This window comes from Mixophyes fleayi, chromosome 3, assembly GCF_038048845.1.
Source record: "Mixophyes fleayi isolate aMixFle1 chromosome 3, aMixFle1.hap1, whole genome shotgun sequence".
In the NCBI taxonomy this organism is placed as follows: domain Eukaryota; kingdom Metazoa; phylum Chordata; class Amphibia; order Anura; family Limnodynastidae; genus Mixophyes; species Mixophyes fleayi.
The window spans coordinates 45,945,699-45,958,094 of NC_134404.1; the positions used below are offsets into that span (position 1 = coordinate 45,945,699).

The 12,396-nt window shown below is 40.7% G+C and overlaps 1 protein-coding gene across 5 annotated transcripts in view; it reads right to left on the reverse strand.

The window, feature by feature from the left end:
• The window catches only part of LPIN1 (lipin 1), a 165,231-nt gene that overhangs the window by 14,394 nt on the left and 138,441 nt on the right, over window positions 1-12,396 (reverse strand). For 4 of the 5 annotated variants that reach the window (XM_075201419.1, XM_075201420.1, XM_075201423.1 and 1 more), the window contains exons 12-16: window positions 9,672-9,749; window positions 9,423-9,515; window positions 7,113-7,192; window positions 5,021-5,162; window positions 227-375 (exon numbers count right to left, since the gene is read on the reverse strand). In XM_075201419.1, the coding sequence (XP_075057520.1) occupies window positions 227-375; window positions 5,021-5,162; window positions 7,113-7,192; window positions 9,423-9,515; window positions 9,672-9,749 (542 nt within the window). The remainder of the gene's footprint in view (window positions 1-226; window positions 376-5,020; window positions 5,163-7,112; window positions 7,193-9,422; window positions 9,516-9,671; window positions 9,750-12,396) is intronic. The other variant, XM_075201421.1, reaches the window with a different exon arrangement.

Consider the following 12,396-nt stretch of genomic DNA (forward strand, 5'->3'; position numbering starts at 1 on the left):
TAACAATGAACAAGCTACCATTGTGTCTGTAAAAAGTATAGAAAACTGAATGAATAGAAAACTGAATGAATAGGGATGAATAGAAAACTGAATGAATAGGGATGAATAGAAAACTGGAACACCGCACTTCCTAAAGAGGTAATTAAAGGACAGAAATAAAAGCTGCGGATTCTGCTTGCTGTGTGCCCTCGCCAGTAACTGCTGTCAGACTCCACAAAGAGCTCACCTGGTAATTGTGCCATCAATATCTGAGATGATGATTTTATCATCCCAGTTCCACAGGTAGATTGTGCCCTCGCAGCGGCAGGTGCCCTGATATTGAGTGGTAACGCTGAACACAACATCATTGGAGCCATTTTTTAGCTTCAGACTTTTCTGGAATAGGAAATAATTCCCGTCAGAGGGCGCGAAACACATTAAACAACCCATCCACATAATAGCTGTAATAGGAAACTTTATTTTTGTATAGGGCATATAATTGTACACAACATGGTGCCATCTTTCAGCCACAGATTTCCTGTCCGTTTTTTGATTACAAATGAACTTTGGTTCCTGGGATAAAAGAGAAACAAGGTGACTTGTTCACGGTCAGAAGGAGACACTGACTGTTATTTAGTAATAGTGCTCAAAGGTGCAATTCAGACCATAACAACCATCCAGCAATTCATGTTTATCTGTCTATAAAATATCCGCTATGATTGTTCGCTACGGTTTTAGTGCAGATTTGCACAATACAGCAATGTTAGTAAATAGCCCTCAGTGACTTCTTCTGACAACTGGTGAAGGTGGTTTTGTCTATATCAAAGAGTCACATTGTATAACACACTTTATGAAATGAAAACCAATGTCAGATAATACCGCTTTCATACTGCCGCCCCGGCAATATCCCGGGATATTGCCGGGCCGGCAGTATGAAAGAGAGAGAAATTCCTGGCCCGAGTCTCCATGGCAACATCACAAGAGGAGCTCTGATTGGCTCCTCTTGTGATGTGGTTTTTTTTCAACTTTATAATAGTGTTTGGCGAGACCCAAGTTGAAAAACCCGGGTCTCACCATTCATAGTGCAGGCGACCCGGGTATTACCCCACCAAAACTCCTGGGTCTAATTCCTGGGTCATCAGACCCGACACCATTCGTACTGCGGCTCGACCCGGGTCGTCTGGGCTTGCCCCGGCAAAAACCCGGGTTTTTGGCACAGTATGAATGGGGTATATAGAAGATTATATTACCACATACAGGTGATACTCAAGTTAAAGCGTGTGACACGTTAACATTTATATAAAACACTAATTGTATAGTTTGGTAGGTCATCTTAATGCAGCAATCCCATGAAAAAAAATCCTCACTATAAGAGAAATGTTGTTTGCTTTTTCTTTAGGCTGCTATTAATGATTTATGATCCTGAACTACCATGGCAACCACAGTCACATGATGTAGTGTCTGTACTATGACATCCTCCTTCTCCCACCTCTGCCATCACAAGACGTGCCGAGAGCTGCGAGCCTGTGTCTGTGGAGCAGACTAAATGTGTCTGGCAACCATTTGTGTTTGTCATCCAGAGAGCTCTTGAAAATGAGATAATAATTAGTAGGATGATAGCTGAGAAAAAATACTATCAGATGCATGCTTATAAAAGGTACTTAACTTGCCAGGGCCTGATCAGCCAATAGGCTGACCAGGCTGCAGCCTGGGGCGCTGGAGCCTGGGGGGCGCATCGTCACGGAGATTAATTTTTTTTCACTGCCTTTTTTTTTTTAAATTTAGGCAGCGCCGGGCCTGCATCATCGGGATCGCCCCTGGTGTAAAGGGGGCGGCCCGACTGTCACTACTACATGACAGGCAGTCTGGCAGCGATCGCTGCTAGCTGCCTGTCAGGACGGCCGCGGGAGCTTCTTACTGTGGTCACGTGAGATCAGGACTTCCGCATCTCACGTGACCACAGTAAGAAGCGCCCGTGGCCGTCCTGACAGGCAGCTAGCAGCGAGGGGGGGAGGAGGGGGGGGGGGGCGCTGCGGCGGTAATAGCCTAGGGCGGCTGGTACCCTTGATCGGGCCCTGTAACTTGCTATTTGAAGAAAAAAAAACTGTGAGTGATTGTTGCTTGAAAGTTCAATTTGTTGTCTATATATTTAATATGTCTCACTATTTTAGTTAGTAACAGTATCAATAGTTCTCATGCGTCATTAATGAACTTGGATGTCAAGCACAAAATCCTTTGTGTGCAGCCATTTTGTGTTCATGAAACAGCAGCCTATTTACTAGTACGGTGTTGGCACTGACGCACTATGAGCAAATGTTCAGCCATAATAATCATAAATGTCAAAAACAGGATAAACCAACCTAAACAACAAAAATGTTTACTGGGTGTTTCTCATGTAAATGCGCAGTGTGCGAGGTCTAACACTTCATACATTTTTCATAATTCAGATGTGCCAACTACTCCCACGTCTAATCCATTAGTTTATTTTTTTTTCTCCTCCTTTCACTTCAAACACGTCTTCTAAATCTCCGTACTCCAGATGTAATTCATCTGACGGTGACTCATTACAGGCTGTGGTACCATTTCACCAGACACACCAATTTGATTTTTATCTGTTGCACAGAGATACATCTAATGGATATCCCTAATGCACTCCCATCTGACATCAGACCAATTATATCTAGATTCTGCAAGCTACTGGAAGAGTGTCATCCTGTCTTCCTCAGTTAATGAGTACAAACTGTGTCAGGAATAATCACCCAATGTACTTTCTCTTGTCTCAGTGTTTATATTTCAACAGGACTCTTCAGTGTTTGGCTTTGCTAAAAATAAAATACACTTCACTGAGCAATGCCAGCAAACACAAGGATGCCGTGTGTGGGCGGAGCCTGCTTAATGAGTACATACGGACAGCTTGTGCTGTGCTAAGAAGGGACCCTCAAGCTGGATATAAACTTAAGCCGGCATACAATTAACGAATGAAATGTTTACTTTTGAATTAAATGTTGTCCAAACTATGGTCATTCTACAAAAAGATTCATTTTTGGAGACTGTAAATACCTCGTATTAATATACACATTGAGAATATAAACGTTTATTTGAAAAACTTTTTTTTAATAACAGCGTTTGCAAGGGACAAAACCTCAGCTCTTTCAGATTAGAAGAATGGGCCTTTCAATTTCATGTATGTAAAGAATTGTTAACAGTTGGAGTATTAAAGCTATGGAAGTCTGGATATATGTATTTTTGATACACTGTGCATCTTAATTAAATGTAATATAGAGGGATATTACAATTATTCTACTGTCGATGTGCAATGGCCGTTTTGGATTGCGTCAATTAGGTTATCCTGTTCTGAAGCAAAATTGGAAATTAAAATTTGTGCCGCCTGGAACAACAAAAGGAGGAAGAGTAGGAAATGAACGAATAAAAAGCTGTAAACTTTTTTTTTGCTGAATCAATCCCCTTTTAGAAGTATCTTACTAGCTTCTAGCAATAGATGATTAGCCATAGTTGCCTTATAACTGTGGTACAGCACTGTTTTCTACTGCAGCAAGCTGGGCACTGTTTCCAGGGCTGTAACTAGCAGTCGCCAGCCCCCATAACATGTTTTCTTGCAGGGGGAGGGGGGGAGGGCAATGCTTATCTGCTCTTTGGAGTCGGCCAGGGTAGCTGCAGCTTCCTCAGTGGTGCCCCATTTGTACTTTCAGTTCAGTCATTGCATCTGAAGGCCCCATTGGTGCTTCGTTGCACGAGAGGCGGCTCCCGCTCTTGCTCAGAAGAGCATAATGAAAGCAGTTGTGGAGCGATGAACACTCGCTGGACGGCCCATAACCGCCAAATTCCATCGTGCCTGCATAGGCTGTGGCTTATTGCTTCCGAGCTCTGCCTGCATGATCAGGGGCGCACGCAGGGGGGGTTTCTGGCTCTCCAGAAACCCCCCCTGCGTGCGAATGGGCACTAAACATTGCCCCTACACAGCAGCACTGTACTGTACAGCAGCCGCAGCGCTGTCACAAAAGCGTCCACAGGGGTGCTGTATTGTACTACAATACAGCACTACAGCACTGCCGCGGACGCTTCTTTCACAGCGCCGCGGCTGCTGTACAGTACTACTTTGCCAAAATGGAGCCGCTGCGCATGCGCAGCAGCTCTCTCTCTCTATTTTTTTAAAAATCCTGCGTTTGCCCCTGAAGATGGTGCACTTAGTGCACTTATTATCATAATGTGCCATCGTGTGTGGTAACATGTTCTAATATGATCAATAGTATAATATAGCAAACAGCCAGGTAACAGGTAAGCCAAAACCCAGCAACTACATTAAAGCTGCCAGCAGAGCCCTAACTAGGGCTGTGCGATAGGGGAGACCCCCAGGGTGCAACGCTGAAGGGGGGCACAGTTTATGAATATTTTAGAGTCATTTGGTTAAAATAGAAAAATTAGTTAGTTAAAATGTGAAGTTCCGGCTCTGTAGGTATAATAGGTTACAGGCAGGATACAGCGCAGGTGCATAGGATGCTGTGTCAGCGCTACCCGCCCGTTATATGGTAACCATGGCTGTATCTACCATTAAAATAAGCTAGTGGAGAAAAAGCGTGTGATAAATAACATTTAAATTTGGAGTGAATTATCCATTTAAAAGTTAAAATATTTTTTTTTCCCCAAAATGTACAACATATATGAATATAAACAGAACATATATGAATATAAACAGAACATATATGAATATAAATGAATCCATTCCCGGAGGCATCTCATCCAATTACAGCGCTGGTACTGACAGCGCACTATCCATATAAGAGCTGTTCATGTGTCACAGTACGGGCAGCTGAATGCTACACACGCATTATGTTAGACATTGTAAAACAGGCTGTTCTGCCAAGAGAGAGGTAATGACGGTACAGGGCTCTTCCTGCATTAAATAAGCTTAAACCTGCATCTGAGAGGCCAGAGCTGAACCAACAGGCTCAACATATTGGTATCTCTTTCTAATTACACACTAATGCTCCACGGTAAAGAGACGTATGGATCTGGGACTTACAAGCTGGTCAGAGGTCAGCCGCAGCGTCTTCTTGTAAGTAATGCCAGTAGATGAAAGGTGGCTCTGGTTCGATTGCAGAGCGCCTACGTTCTGCTTGGCTGCCCTGGGGTCCTCGTCGCTGGACGAAGACTCGTCCTTTATTCTAGAGCAAACACAGGAAGATTACGTGATAAACCGGAAAATGCATTTGGCTGAGGGCTCGAAAAACACATTTTCTCTGAATCACTCAGTGCATTAATTGATTGTCTATCGAAAGCTGCGTCTCCAGGGAGGACACCGAAAACCTGCATGTTAAACCATCAATGAATGAGCTGTGCTTAATACTTCATTCATACCCACGTCCTTCCATTGAGAATATTATTTCCAAGAATACCCAGCACTCAGCTGATGGATGTGTAGGAAGCTGGGGCTATGACTCATAAGTACTGAGTAAAAATAGCCATCGCTCTGCAGTAATCACATTACATACAATACATGTACAGGTAGGATATCACACCAAGGCAGGACTCTGGGAAAACAATTGGGTTTTTTTTTGTGAATGAACCTCACTACCTTCCAACTAGGGAAATGTGAGAGTTGTATACCTACATACACCCTTCCCCAGGAGATAGTCACCCCAACATGCGCCTGAACATCGGGGGCTGGCTTGTAATTATCGCATGGGGATGAGGTTGGGGCAGACTTGGCTCAGCGGCCTACTAGGAAGATTTAATAGGGACAAAAATGAAGGTAGCCACTGCTCTGGCCCAAAGTAGCCCACTAGGGGACCAGTTCAGGGCTGCCCCCGTCCCCCATCCAGCCCCTGCTGAACATGATGCTCCTTCACACATAACAGACGTCCAATCTGACGCACTCAGAACCTGTCAATGTATAGTGTGTACATTAAAGCTTCTCTAGGCACTGAAGAAGCATTGGTTGCAGTAACCTACAGGGGAGAGGAGAGCTGAACAGTACGAGTCCTATTATGGGAACCCACATTCTGCTATTTGAGGGAGGATGGTCATATGATATTTAACACCAAAAAAAGCAATGGAGGAACCTTTAATGCTAGTTGTAGACATGTGGCAGGAAATCGCCAATGTACCGATACATTTTGTCTGGAATACCTTGTGTTCTCTAGACTGCTATTTCTACATATTCTGCATTTATACAGCAATTATATCGTCATACAGGGACGTTTTTAGCAAATTCAATTTTATGGTTTTGTTTGATTTTCTTTATTTTCTGTACGTACATCAGGGGGTATATTTACTAAACTGCGGGTTTAAAAAAGTGGAGATGTTGCCTATAGCAACCAATCAGATTCTAGCTGTCATTTTGTAGAATGTACTAAATAAATGATAACAAGAATCTGAATGGTTGCTATAGGCAACATCATTTCCACTATTTCAAACCTGCAGCTTGATAAATTTACCCCCAGGACCATATTCTGGGCAAAAGCTCAGTAATATAGGACAACAGCAGTCAATTTTATGTCAATAAAATGCTTTCTTCTGGAAAATGAGAGGGTTGAAACTCACTTCATGCACTGATGCTGCTGGACAGAGAACACAAGGACAGCTGTAATCGGGATCATGGCATTATACAGTCAGGAAGGGAAGATAGGAAGTTATAACACAGCAATATATGTTTCTGGTTTAGTTCCTGATCAGGGTTATGCCAGATTGTTGTCATTCTCGTGAATTTATTTTACATTTTTATGCAATGTAACAAATAGGTTGTATTACAACTAAAGCCTGTACTTCTAGAGCCTGTACTTCTATGTAATTTATATTACAGCCTTTTCAGTTAATGTTTTACCCACTGGGCATTCGACGCATGACACTAACTAGTTCTAAGACAGAATCCCACCTACAGACAGACTAATCCACCCTTATTAGAGCTCATAAATATAGGATAGAGTTTCTGCAAGACTTATTTGCATACTTGTCCCTCGTGAGATGCTCTAACCCCTTAATGACTTTTTTGTTGCTTGTTTGAATGAGAATGCCTAAGATAACCGTATTGGAATGTATATAGTTAAGGATTTATTTCTATTATTCTACATGCCTGTGCGTCTCCTGTATACAAAGTTTAAGTCTTCACCATTTACCTCTTTTCAATGTTGGAGCCAGCAGGCTGCTCACTGATGTACGGTCCTTTTCCGCTCAAGCCTTGCTCTACCTTCGACTCCTAATAAAACAAGTTGTTAGGCCAATTATTACATGGTCGAGGAAGCGTGCAAGTCACTGTATTACTGAACATTTACTACATTATGTAAAATCCAGATGTCAAAGACTTTGCAGCTCAAAGCACGTCTTTAAAACAGATACTGCACAGCACATTTACAAAGGAAATTAAAAATGATTCTGTGGTTACGGCTGGTTCTCTACAGAAATTCATTTTATAGAGAGTAGTTATTTAAGGAACTACAAATCCAGGTTGATTTCAAGTTCTCTGGCAGATTAAAATCATTTACTAGAAAAATATTTCAGCTACACTTTGCTAACTATTTGCTTTAAACGAAAACATTTTCGATATAAATATTCAATATACTACATATCTGCTCATTTAATAGGCTCTATGGCCAAAATCTCAGGGTCATAAACCCAATCCCTTACTGTACACTTCTAATTGTGTTTCCACTATCAGTGACACATATTTTATGCTTTACAATTACTGGAAGCTTCTGGTGGATTTCACACTTGGGTTGTGTTAAATGGAAGTGAATGAATGCTGCATGCAGCTTCTTCGGAATGAATGCTGCATGCAGCGTCTTCGGAATGAATGCTGCATGCAGCGTCTTCGGTATGAATGCTGCATGCAGCATCTTCGGAATAAATGCTGCATGCAGCGTCTTCGGAGCATCTTCACTCTCATTTGACAGGGGAAAGAGGTTTCCACATGTCTAACATGTCACTACAGGAGCAAATCACAGCCTTTCTGGCTGCAAACAAAGCACATGTCAGTCCTTTCTTGCCTTGTAGAAAGTGCTGTAAACCATAGCAACCTAACAGGTATTAGCTTTCAGTAATGTATCTTGCAACAAATGCTGAAGGCTTACATCTCAATGGGCACAGCACATATGCAGTAATTACAATGTTTATGAAACATGAACAATCATATTTGGAATATCATGATGCAAGGGTTCTAGTTGTTGATTACGCTTCACGTTTAAGCTGAAACCAAAATTAAAATGGGTACATAAACAAGTCAATGAGTCCCTGGTCAAATTGCATGTTTCACTGGGAGTCTAAAGAAGAAGTTACCACCACCTGTGCAGGATACAAAATGTAAATATGAAATATTTCTGCAATGTGGCATGTGTAAGAGTTTGGGCACCCTTCCAGTTAATTCATTAATGTGTATTTTTTTATTTTTTTTTAAAGCATCAAAACTTTATTGACTCATTAGGCAGACAATTAAGCCAGCTGTCGACAATGAAGCCACTTGTAGATCCTTCTAACCTCTCAGAATGCTGGGTTCCTCTAAGCAGTGGACTGAGGACTTGAAAATAAACATAATTGACCATTGCAAAGGCTATAAAAAAAACCTATTTAAATGCTTGAGATTTCCCTATGCCAGAAACATTAACAAATAGCGGTCAAGGAAACTGTTTAAGTCAAGGCAGGATGTAGAAGAACCAGAAAAAATTGATGATAAAACTACTCATAACCTGTACAGATAAGCAAAGCAGGACCCAGATATCACTGCAGTGGCCCTGAGGTCCACAGTACAGCGTTGCTTACACAAAAATGATTAGCATGGAAAAGATGCCAAAAGAAAACCTTCTAACAACCTCATCCTACAAGTCAACGTCAGAATTACGGAAAATAATACTTAGATAATGAAGATCTGCTGAATAATGAAAATAAATTAAACTTTTTGGCCAGACACATTTGTAGAAAAACAGGCACTTGCAGAATAAACCACCTTGCCATCCGTGAAGCATGGCGATGGATCGGTTATGTTTTTGGGTTGAGTGGCAGCCAGCAGCACAGGAAATATCAGTCAAGGTTGAAGGAAGAACGTATTTAACTAATTATGAACAAATCCTAGATGTCCCAACTCACTGGAATGACCTATAATACATGAAATAGGACTTCTGCCTGAAATCTGCAGATGAAGACTCAGAAACCATTTTGCAGATATGTTTTGAATAACTAACCTTTTTTTAGCAATATATGTAACCATGGAAACAGTCAGTGTAGGGCACAGTTTGTTTCCATGGTTACAGATGCTATAAAAAGGTTCACAACAGGTTAAGGTCATTGGGCACAAAACAAACTCAATGGATACTGCAAGCAGGCATACAAATGTAATGTAAAATGTAGTATATCTACTTTTTTATATGCAAGTCTAATTATAGTATTAATAGGAGTAAAAAAAATAAAAAATAAGTGTTTAGAACCACGTCTCTTACCACTGTAATATTGCTGTTCCTCCCACGCCAGGAAAACCACCATCTCCCACCCTTTTTGGGCATCTTGTCTCTCATCAGGGTATCCACAGTGACCTGTGACAAATGCACGGTGACGACAGTAACAGAAAAAGAAAAGAAAAAAAGCAAAACAGAAACAACTAAATGAAATCAAATCATAAGTTTAAAAAAGAAACATGTAGAAAGCAATGAAACAATGCAAGCAAGCACGGGTATGAGAAACATACATACTGTCTGCTGGCCACAGAGATTAGAAAAATAAAATTTAATGGAATCTACCACTGCACAGACGTAATCAAAGCAAGAGTACTTGAAAGACAACGAGAAAAAGAAAACACAAGAGTCTGTTAGTATTTGGAGTTAGACACGGACATACACACTAGACGGACTGCGGCTTCACAACTGAAAAATGCACCTTGCTCCCTTCAGACAGTCGTGGCAGCCATTTTGTGATGACATAATGATGATAACAATGAAGATATCAAATCTCTAGGGATCAGTGACATCACCAAGGCATTACCCAATTTGTGGCTTTTACAAATTCCACGTGAACGCAGTCGATCAACACATATGAACAAATTATATAACGGACTCACGGGGCCTCATTCTTAACATTAGCTCAGCTGACAAAATGGCTGCCTCCACTGGGCCTCATGTATGCACAGATTTCCGCTAAAGCACACACATTTGCAGAGGAGCAGAATATTACACTGCATGATGGGAGAAGTTGGATCAGAATGAGGGCGCTCCATCTAGTTTTGCAGCCCAGTGCACAACAAGATTTCATTTTGCAGAGCAAGATAATTGACATGTGGTAAAGGAGTGGGAAGCGTACATTTTTTGACAAATTTCTATGCTGCAAAATGACTTCATTTTTGCACCAGCTGATCTCAGCCCCAAAAACAAAAAAATGTATTCTTTAATAAAAATGGGAGGTTGGACTTTTGACGTGGTTTTCACACTTTTGTGCAGTGTACCTCTACAGGTATATCCTCGACTTCTAGACTGCAGAGAGAGTCCACGTTTATTGCTCTTGATAAGACTGTCCAGATGCATCAGTACAAAAGCCACGCGTTTTACACTGTGCACCCAGTGTGCTTCACAGAGACCCTGTGCTTTTTTGAAATGCAAATAGATGTTCAGATTTTCCCAATTCAATAACCATAATTATATTAAGTCATAATTAATTAAATAAGTCAAAATTATTACCCGTTCACAGGATGACTGAAATGTCTCTAGCAAACTCACACTGACTTTTTGCCACTACTGCTAAAGGTTGGAGTGTGATCGTGGGGCCCAAATGATGAGAAAGTACATTTAAAAGGTGCCTTCAAGATTATATATTAGGAGATTACAAGATGTACCCCAGGACCACACACAGATAATAACAAAAAGGACAATTATGAAATGTTACAAGGTGATAGAATACTAAATACTATATCATCCGGCTACCCAAAGTTACACAAAAACCGACTTGAAGTGATAAATAAATAAATATATATATATATATATATATATATATATACACACACAAGTTAACCCGTGCATGATACTCATGCATTCTAGTCAAATCAAGCTACTTAAGGTGTTAAAAAGGTTCTTGTCATGCATTTGGGCCTAGCCCAGGCCTCCTCAGGGGAAGATCGTTACTTACCGACGCAAGCGGCCTTTTTAATGTGTGTTCAGAGGTAAAATTACCTCACGAAAATGAGTTTGACCCCTCAACTCGTAAATTTAGCCTTTACTACCCCTCCCACGGGGGGAAGGGGGGATGATGGAAGTTAACTGACTTGACTATTCTAATTTTTTTGTCAAATAATGTCAGTATACCAAATTTCAGGTCAATTGGATGAGCCCTTTCTGAGAAAATAGTTTTTTCCACACACACACTAACGCACGCCTCTACACATGTGTGTTCATGAGGTAAAATTACCTCACGAAAATTAGTTTGAGCCCTACCAAATTTCAGCCCTTTTTGAAATTTTTTTCCCACACACACTAAGAATTTAGTAGGTCAGTGTATAACTCTGCCCAGCAGGTGGCGCTGCAACTTGTTGTTTTTTTTTCACACACACACACAGACAAACGCCACTAAGCATTTATATATTAGATATATACACACACACACACACACCATATAAATTGTGTCAAAAAAATACACCGTCAATATCGGTGATAGAGAAAAAAGTTCTAGCTTTGGTAAACAGCTCTGAATAAATACTAAACTTGTTTGAATAGCAATAGCCTCAAGATTATATAAATCAACCATTGTGTTAGGGGGGGAGAAAAAAAAAATGAAACCGTCGCAAACAAATAATTCTATTCCTATCCAACTCAAAAGAATAGCACACAGCTATAATGGGTAATTACATGATTCATGTCTTATTATTCTCGGGATAAACAAAACAAGTTCTAATGGAAAATGTTGCTGTGCGACCAATCTGTTCTTATGAAAAAGCATCTGACAAAAGGACAGCTCAATTATGTTTATATAGGAATAATGAGTCGCCCCTAGCAACCGTCTATTATAATGCAGGGACGAGTGTTTCTTTCCGACAATAATAGTATGTTCCTTCCCTCATAAACCAGGCTCTTTTGCCCCCGAGAGGTAAAGCTGTGGCAGGTTACAGCAGCCAGAAATATAAAGTAATCCTCAATAAGTGGAACTGAATCCCCTCATAAAGTTTTAATTGAGGGGAAGTGAAACTTTTACTGTTGGAATGGAGTCATAGCATTTAAATATATTGCATAGTTCCGCTAGCATACTAACGCACATACTTGTAATAAAAATGTTAAGGAAAATGATTATTTTGCTGGACAACATTAATTCTGAATATAGGCTCGCCGTAATTGCAAATATCTTCCATCGTTTGTAAGCTGTTCCTATTCCTAGGTGCAAAGTCTACACTTTTTTTTTTAAAGGTGAATTTTACACACACACACACACACACACACA